A 9,982-nucleotide genomic window follows, 5' to 3' on the forward strand; every position below is an offset into this window, starting at 1 on the left:
CCAAATATAAGAGGAGCTGGTGGCAAGAAGAAGACAATGAGTCACAGCCTTTGGTGAGACGCGGGCACCGAAATCACAAGAGATGCATTTTTCCAAATGACTTGAGCTGTGTGCTGCCAGGGGGGTGGCAGGGAGCAGGGAACGGTGCCTTTCATTTCGTGAGGAGGGCTGGCCCTGCGGGTGCTGCTCCCACTATCGATAAGCTGCAAGTTTCGTGTCTGCTTATTTCCAGGGAGAGGGCGGGAGTGCACGAGGCGCCGTGGAAATGGCTGTTGCGGAGGCTGTGTTCCTGCCCGTCAACCTCACCTCCAGCAACCAGAGCAGCTGCAATGTGCACAACCACCACTTCTCCGCCAAAGTCACCTTCTCCCTCTTCTACACCGCCCTGCTGGTGTTCGGCGCCTGTGGGAACATCCTGGCTCTCTGCATCACCTTCCAGCGCAGGAAGAAGAAACTCAACTCCACCGACCTCTACCTGGTGAACCTGGCCCTCTCCGATGCCCTCTTCACCCTGGCGCTGCCAGGCAGGATCGCCTACTACATCCTGGAGTTTGACTGGCCCTTTGGGGACTGGTTCTGCCGGGTCACCGCCTTCATTTTCTACATGAACACCTATGTGGGCATCTACTTCATGACCTGTGTGAGCGTGGACCGCTACATCGCCGTGGTGCGCACCAGGCACCCCGGCAGGATCCGGAAGATGAGCCGTGCCAGGGGTGTCTGCATCCTCATCTGGTCCTTGGTGTTCCTGCAGACGGCACCGTTGCTTCTGCGGCCCATGACGCGGAGGATGGGGGACAAGCTGACGTGCATGGAGTACTTCAACTTTGAGGAGGTTCCCAAGCTGCCCTACCTGCTCCTGGGGGCCTGCGTGCTTGGCTTCTTCCTGCCCGTGGGCATCATCTTGGTATGTTACGTGAGGATCAACCTCAAGCTCTGCCAGACGGCCAAGGAGAACCCACTGACGGTGAAGAACGGACACCACCGCAGGGCCTTCACCGTCATCCTGGTGGTGCTGCTGGCTGTCCTGCTCTGCTTCAGCCCCTACCATCTCAACATCGTCCAGTTCATGGTCAGGAAGATCCTCTACCAGCCGTCCTGCCGTGAGCAGCAAGCCTTCAAGATGTCCCTGCAAGTCACCGTGGCATTCATGAACCTCAACTGCTGCATTGACCCCATCATCTACTTCTTTGCCTTCCGGGGCTACAAGCGGAGGCTGCTCCGCATCTTCAGGAACAGCGGCTCGATGGCCACCACCTCCACTGCCAAAACCCCCTCTGAGAGCAACAGCAACAGCCAGCCGCCTGGCTCTGTCTCTGTCTAGCACTGTGACCCTCTGCCTTGTGCTCCGGCCTGCAGCTGATGGACCATCCCTGATGGCAGGAGCTGGAGCTGGGCTGCAGAGCAGGGCCAGCACCTCCAACAGGCTTCACCACTCGTCTGCCCAGAGATGGGAGCTCTCACAAAGCCAAGCTGGCCGGGACACAGTGCTGCCTGGCTCTGCTTGCCTGGCTCTGTGTTCAGTGCTGCTGGACCTGCTTGTCTTGGAGCATGGAAGGGCCCATTTTTGTCCCAAATCCAGAGGAGGCAGCTTGTGCAACTGCTCTGGCTGGCAAACACAGTTGGGGGTTTCCCAGCACCACACCACGCCTGTTCTGCATCCCCTGCGGTGGATCTTGGTGCCTGCTGCTAACCACCACGACTGGCTCTGCCTCGCTGTCCCCTTTCCCTGTGCTAGGGCAGCATCCCCACAGGGCTCGGGGCAGCCGGCACAGAGCACACTGACTCAGAGCATTTCAGGAAAAAGCTGAGGTGTTACTTCCGTGCAGAAAGTTGCCTCCAGCTCCTTCCCCGCACAGACAAACAGCAGCTCCCCTCTCCACTCACCCAATATCCTGCTCTTGCACCTGGGTTCTGCACAGAGTGAGCAGTGAGCATGTGCCAGAAAAGCCCTTCTTCAAGGGAGAGGGGCAAGGATGTGTATTTACAGGGCTCCTGGGAGTGCCACTGCCTGCGTCAGCTGCTCGGGCAGCTGCTCCTTCCCCAGGGTGCTCCTCCTTGCACCTGATGGCGCTGCGGTTGCCTCAGGTACCTGCTGCCAGGAAGGGAGTCGGGGAAACCTTCCCACCCCTCCTTAACTTGAAGGAAAGGGGACAAGGGGACCAGAACTGAGAGTGGCCTTATGTGACCTTGACTGACCTTTGCTTGAACCCGGCGCCCTGATGAGTCCGAATGCCTTCCTAAGGGCAGGTTATGTCTGATGATTACCAGAGAGGAGGAGCCCTGAGACATCAGGTTCCCCTTGACATTTGAGCCTGTGCAATGAGGAGACATTCTGCAGGAACAAGGACCTCCTCAGCTCTTTTCTGAAGTCGCTGGACTACAATAAAAAACCATGCGTGGGATTTCACAGTTTCTGGGATGGCTGGTCTGACGTTTGAAGTTAGAAGGGACAGAGACATGAAGAGTAGAAAAAAACCAGCTTTGTTTTTGCTGAAGAAACTAAAGAAGTTTCATGAATGGACACTTTTGATTATTACAAATCATTCTTTAAGGTAATAACCTTTCCTTATGGCTAGAAAATTAATAACAGTGTCATGTGCAGCCCTTTATTGTTTAAATACACATGGAAGAACTTTTGGATTATGACAGTTTTACTTATGGTATGGGTAACCATAGCATCCTCAAGGTTGACTAAGAGGGATGCTTAAAATAATTCAGGAGGAAAAGGGACTCCAGTGGGTCCTTTCAGGTTATCTGAGCCCTCTCTAGAGCAGCTCTAACCTCAGTGCTGGCCTGTCCCTTGAAAAGAATGTTACAATGGACGAGGAAGAGCTGGTATGCAATAGCATAAGGACATTAATGGTCAGAACACCCCAGAGGATCCTGGCTAGGCTGGTAGTTGCAGTACAGTTCTGGTGCACTGTTAATTTATCAAAGAAGCATTGACCTCTCTGCATCACCTCGTCCAACAACCTACTCAAAGCAGGACTGTGGCAGTCACGATGCCAAGGCCTGGAAACTCCAGATAAGGAGGCTCTTCCTGACAAGATGATGGTTTCCATGCTGCAGCACCTTCTGGATGAACCTCCCCATCCACAGCTGGCAGCTCTCGCCTCCAACATCACCTACTCCTCCTAAGAAGAGCTTGGCTCCATCATTTTTGTAACTCAAATTCCTGTGTGGCTGTGGTGGGGGCTGCCAGGGGGACAGTGGTGCGTAGCCGTCGGCCCCAGTGAGCCTCCACTCTGCAGCAGTGGCCAAGCCAAGGCACAGAGATGTTTTGTCAGGCTGGAGCCTGTGGCAGAGGCCGAAGCCTTCTCAGGAAAAGGCAGTGTATAATGTATAAACATGCCCTTGTTTGTTCTTTATTTGGCTCAGTTTCTCTCCAAAGTACTTTACTAATAAAGGTATCCTCACTTTCCATCGGCCCCAGTGAGCCTCCACTCTGCAGCAGTGGCCAAGCCAAGGCACAGAGATGTTTTGTCAGGCTGGAGCCTGTGGCAGAGGCCGAAGCCTTCTCAGGAAAAGGCAGTGTATAATGTATAAACATGCCCTTGTTTGTTCTTTATTTGGCTCAGTTTCTCTCCAAAGTACTTTACTAATAAAGGTATCCTCACTTTCCATCCTCTTGCCACCAGTAAAAGCCTTTGGAGAAGGAGAGAGGTGAATGGTTGCGTATAGTGCTGCAAAACGGCAGCACACAGGGGGAATCTGGCGTCCATGCCAGTCTGGGGCCTTTGCTCCCACCTGGGGAGGGCAGGCAATGAGGTGGAGCCAAGGAGACACCCAAGAGGTCGAGAGGGAAGGGACTTGGAAAGAAGGGGCCTGGACTTCAGGACTTGACTATCAGCCGAACCAGCCAGCCTGCGGGTGTTCCCCGGCTGCTGGAAAATGGCGCATTTCAAGATGCGGAGGGCTACCCGCGGCGGAGGGATACCGCCCCCCCGCGGCTGCTTCCCAGTAGGGCAGGCAGGAGCTCCGCGGCTTGGGGCGGGGGAAAGGGGGGTCCCGCCAAAAGAAGGAGAGCTGAAACCTTTACTCGGGGGTTAAAAATACGCCCACGAATCTGTAAAAGCTGAACAGACGCAACTGGTGCTCCCCGCCATGCGTCTCCCGACACGTAGGGACGTGGTGGGCCGGGTACGCGTGGGGTTGTGAAGTGCCTGGCAAGCACAGCACATTGGGATCCCCGGTGTCTATGTGTAAAGGGTGGTTGCTGCATCATACACAGGTGTTTCTGGCTTCATCCTGGACTGCAGTCCATGGCCATGCTATCTCCTAAGAAGGGAAAATGCCACTTTTATCTGAGGGCAGCAAGCATGCTTTTTGTGGTCACACACCACTGCCGTGGCTCTGTGCAGCTGCACAGATCATACACATATGTGGTGAGAATTCCTTAGCAAAATCATGCTGTGACACTTGCGAGCCAAAATCCTCATGACACAGCGTATTTCAAGTTTCTCCTGAACTTCAGTGAAAGCAGCTCCTGGTTGCAGTCGCACATTACCCGTTAGTGGCTCCCCGTGCCGCACGAGTGTCTCGTGTCTGTGCTTTAAATTGCCCTATTGCACGTCCCAACATCCATCTCTGTAAGCCAGTGAAATATTATCATGTAAAAATGCACAAATCTCCTTGAAATAAATAGTTTCTCAGTGCCAAGAAACAAGCCCTGGTTGTGATAGTTCGGGCCAGGTGATGTGGGCAACTATTTTCTTCTCTCAGGTGCATCCATGCCTCTCCCCCCTGCAAAGCAAATGCTCAGAAGCAGCGAGGGACAAGCACAAGCTCTGGATCCACCTCCTGTACACAGGACACTTGTGTTTCCCCAGAAAGGTGGGGTGCTCTCATGGCACAGGGATTTACAAATAACCTTGTGTGGGAAGACTGGTGGGACCTGTGGGGACCTGTGACCTTTCTGGAGCAGGTCTCTCTGCAGTGGGGATGGGGTGCCAGAAGAGTCAAGTTGACAGGACTAAGTGTACTTTGAAACCCAGACACATCTGCTTTTCCATATACTGTGGTGACTCCAGGGTTCACTTCACTCTCGAGCTGCTGGGATGACACAGTTTCCTCTCTTGTTTACCTGCACCATCTCATGCCATCCTGACCAAATAAAATGGAAGGATTCCCCTGTTGGACACCCCTGAAAAGAGTGGATTTTCAGTATATCAAGAGCAGCCACAGTATTGCGCATTTGCATTTTCCACACAGAATCTCTGTGAATTCTTTAAAAATTGGACTAAGCGCAATGTGACATCCCATTGCCCTCCCATTACCTCTTTTCATCAGGTCTTTCCTGTCTGTCCTCTGCAGTCCATCTTCTACTTTGCTCCTTCTCTCTCACCCTTTTTTGTTGACCCAGCTCCACCTCCCTATCTCCCTCAAGTGATACATGCACTCATGTATCAAAGACACTTTTAGTTCAAATGAATACTGTGCATTTATTTATCTTCATACAGATGCAGTTCCCCTACATCACGGGAGCTGTAGTTCTGAGTGTTTTCACACTTGGATGCCTTGAAAATTGCGTATATACTCCAAATACACACGGGTTTGAGATGGGAGTCTTTAAATACAGACTTTTAATTTTCTTCAACAAACTCTTAGCTCCAGTTAAATTCATCAGATCAATACATAAATATTCTCATTTACTCCCTCTATATATACATATGTATACACACACATATATATATGCATATACACATCTATGTGTGTACACATATATATACACACACACATACGTACACAAACAGGAGAGCCAAAAATGTTGCCGTTTGCCCAGTGCCTTGCAAGGTGTTTTGCTTGCCTGTTCTTCTGTTTCAGACAAAAATAACGAGACCTTTTCTGCATCACACATTCACAAAGGCACAGGCGAACCTCAGACAGCACAGGTCAGTCCATGAACCAACTGCCACAGTCCATGTGCTCAACCTTTAACCCTTGTTTTGGGAGAGGAAAATTATTTTGGTAGGTACGGAGCCCAATCATTCTGCATCTTAGCAGAAAGTTAAAGCTTGAGAACCTGGTGGCTTAGCAGGCAGATTTCCACAAATACAAACCGTGCTGTGGGTGCATTTCGAAGTATCACATAACCGTCTAGGAAAGTCCCCAGTAAATTACTCAAAAGACAACATTCCCAGTCTGGTAGAGAAATTTTAACAGCAGCAACTACTTTTATTTCAAAATACCAAATCTTGGCTTTACTGAAACCAGCCTAAATTTCCTAGGAACTTAAAATCCTCTCCGTAGAAAAGTATTCTGCGTTCTCTTACTGCCTAAAAAAAAAAAATATTGCTGGGTCACAGAGAAAATAGAAACTGTGTGATGAGATATTCAAAACGGTATTGGACAAGCACTGCACAGGCTGTGAAGAACGCTCCTCTCATTCCCAGAAATGGTCCATGGAAGTTTCACCTTTAAGTGGAAACAGAGTTGTTTCCCAGCTCTAACGTGAATATTTCTTCTATGGTTCTCGCATGAAACAGGAACTGTGTTCAATGGCACCCAAGACCCATCCTTTTACCACTTCTTTCTTTTTTTCTTTTTTTTGGTAAATTGGAAATCACAAGCCTGGAAGCATTTTGAGCACAAACTGTTCTCACAGGGGTGTTTTCTACTGACATCACCAAGACCTGACTTTTACCCTGTATGTTTGACCATGTTTTGTGAAATGCCCAGCAAAATGGGGTTCTCCACACAACTGTGACATTTGGATACCCCTTGTGCAGATAACAGTAAGACAGGATTTAGACTTGGAGCAGTATCCACTTACACGTTCCAGGTGTCACTCGACATGTTTTAAAATTCCAAGGAATAAATCAGAAAGGGCACAGGTCATAATTAATTTAACTTAGGCTATAAGATTTACCCTACAGACAAAATTTGACTTCTGAAGTAACTCACTAGTCTTTATTGCTACTTTTGATAAAATATTTGCGAAGGAAGGATCTTTATGTCTCAAAATTAAAGCCTGAACTTGTTTCGAAACATTTAACTACCTACACAAAATACTGTAGGGTTTTTTGTCTTACATTTGCCCTTTGCTTTGTAAGACAGCAGGCTTCCAGACTTCCCTGGACACAGAAATGTCCTGACACACACAGAAAGCCACTCAGCTTCACACAAACCAAACCTTTCAGTTAAAAAGCAGATGCTGCCTAAACAACATAATCACAGCAGCAAGCCAAACCCCGAAGGAGGTTGTCCAAAACCTAGGAAATCACAGAGTCATTCAAAAAACCCCTCTTATTTCACCCACTGGAAAATACTAAAAAATACATACAGGACATTGACTTTATTAAAAATTATGTCATGTGCTGAAAGCTGCACAAATCTGATGTCATTTCTGGATAAGGACTTGTATGCCTGAAGGACTTCTTCTTTCGGTTTTATTAGTCAATGGAAAAAAAAAATAAAATAAAAGAAAGGTATCTTCCTCTCCTTAAATCTTGTCTTGTAATATCCCAGTATGTTTTCCAGGCCAACTGAGAGTGCGCAGGTCTGTGGTTTGGACGTTCAAAATGCCATCACCTCCTTCCCTTTGCAGCTGCTACTGCCTTTGCTATGCTTCTGATGACCTCTTATTCTAAATGTATGTAGGTATTAAATATGCCCGTGTGTATATAAATAGACACATACATACACAGAATGTACAAGCAAAAGTACATCCAGAAACATACATTAAATGCTTGAGATACATGTATAAATTGGTTTCACAGAGTCGCAGTTTGGAATCTCACATTACTTGAGCTTGGTTTTAGAGAGATGTTCACCTTTCTCCAGCCTACTTCCTAAAACTCCTAAGGTGCCAATATGGAGCACTTCCGAGAGTCAAGCCAAGTAAATTTATTTATGAGTCTAAACTTCAAAGCCAGTATTGCACTACCCTGGCATTACTGTCCTAATACCTCCTGCATTAGCCTGAATCACCCTTACAGTTAATATTCCAGCCTGTGATCAATGGTAAGTTGCTTCAGACAGTGAAGATTCAGCAAATGCAGGGTCATCCACATCTTCAACAGTAGAAAACTAGAACTATTTATAGAAAAGTTAGCTTTTTATAATTATTCTTTTAAGACAGTATGTAGCCAGCTCAAAACATGAAACCGGCACATAGGACACTGAGCATACATCCATCATTACAGACATCTGTCTGAATTAGACATGGAAGTCATTCAAATCCTTTCAGTTCTGACCTTATGTTACCATTTGATTCACCTTTATTGCTTCCAGTGAGTATCTTCACAATCTTTATCTGAATATCAATTTACTCAGTTTGTAGAATTTAAATTTACAGTGGTCACTTACCACGGCTTGCAATATGCACACGAATTTTCTCGCATCCTATCCGTGTATTAGGTGCTGAATGACAACTTTATTTAAAAAGGAATTAAAGAAACAAAGTATTACAGGCATTAATAAAACTTTTGAAGAATGACACAGTTGTCCGATAACCCTTTACTGAGTTGAAAATGAAATGATCTTCAGACCTCTTATTACTGTAATCAAAAATCAAGTGCTGTAAAATAACATGTAAGTTAGAGAAATCAGCTGATAAGGGAAGAAAATAGGATTTTTCTTGATAGGTAAAATCTAATTGTTGTGGTTGTTGGAGCTTCTTTTCCTAGTCATTAAGTCTAATAACATGTCTAACAAGGTTTTACAAGAAAAAAAACCACCTACTTTATTTAAAAAATAAACTTAGGCGATATCCAGTAATAAGTAGAAACTAAAGTTACTTTGAAAAGGAAAACCAGACTAGAAACCACCAAGTGATCTGAAGGCTTGGGAACGGTTCACATCATTCACGAACACCGCTTTGAATCACCAGTCACGCGGAGCCGGTTTCTCCTTTCTGACGCTCTTGCGGGGATGACCTTCGCGAGTCTGTCCAGCAGGTGGCTTTGATCCCCTTCCAGACGCGTACAAACCCTTCGAGACAAGTTCCTTCACACGGAAAACCATCAGTGCTGCAGTAGAAAATTAGTGGCTACATTTAAGTCATTATTTGAAGCCCTCAATGCTTCTAGAGCATCTCCCCTGGAAAATCCCATCTCCATAAGGCGTGCAACCTGGAAAAGAAATGACACTGCTTTAAAACCAGAGTTTTATTCCCACTGTGTGTGCATTAGTCACATTAACAGTGACAGAGGTCACTTTTCCACTGATCAGGCCGTTCAAAAGCTTACGTTTTTGGAGAGCAAGCAAGCATGGCTACGCACCGTGACAGAGAGGTATCTGGGACAGCACACTTGAAAACATTGCCACAGAGATGACTGCTTTCTGATATTTTATTCAAACCGACCGTTTGCGGAAAATGCCACACCTGTATTTTCTTAACCAGTTTTGAGAGAAGAGTAAAACAGAAAATATGGCACCCTACATGACACCTACTGTCTGACCTTGGGGCTTGCTGCTCTTAATAAGAGCGAGACCTCAAGAACCCAACATTGACCAAAATACGGATTTTTATAGCAGATGTGAAAATCTGTCCAGTCATTTTTAGCTCTGCTTTCCTTGAAAAGACCTACTTCTCCAGAGGGCATTAAAAAACTCAAAACTATTCATCCTAAAATAAACCCAAAAGTTAGCTCTAAAACAGAGGCAGTACAACACTTAAATGGGTTCAGTAAAATTCTTGGAAGGATTCTATATATTCTCAATGACATTTAAAAGAAGAATTAGGTGGAAAAGGGCCCATTAAGACAGTGATTTTGGCAACCAACAACCACTTGACTATCCCTCTTTATAATATCATGTACTTGACAGATATTCAAATTACCACATGTAAAAAGCAATGTAGGTATAACCAAATTTAATTTATGGTTAAATTCCAATCTAAAGTACACTTAACATCTACAATTCTCAATTACACAGGACTGAAAGTCCCCATATAACTCATGCACTTTTATAGCTAATCTTCCAGAGAGGGGAAAAACAAGACTGGAGGTCAACCCCAGGTTCCAGTATAAATTGGGGA

The 9,982-nt window shown here is 46.6% G+C and overlaps 1 protein-coding gene across 1 annotated transcript; it reads left to right on the plus strand.

Annotated features, from left to right (window-relative positions):
* Positions 1–265: 265 nt before the first annotated feature.
* Positions 266–1,324, plus strand: LOC104546398 (G-protein coupled receptor 183-like). The gene has a single exon (XM_010191781.1). It carries the CDS (start codon positions 266–268, stop codon positions 1,322–1,324), a length of 1,059 nt encoding a protein of 352 aa, XP_010190083.1.
* Positions 1,325–9,982: the final 8,658 nt, after the last annotated feature.

The sequence above is a fragment of the Mesitornis unicolor genome, unplaced genomic scaffold (genome assembly GCF_000695765.1).
Source record: "Mesitornis unicolor isolate BGI_N332 unplaced genomic scaffold, ASM69576v1 scaffold2749, whole genome shotgun sequence".
NCBI classification, from domain to species: domain Eukaryota; kingdom Metazoa; phylum Chordata; class Aves; order Mesitornithiformes; family Mesitornithidae; genus Mesitornis; species Mesitornis unicolor.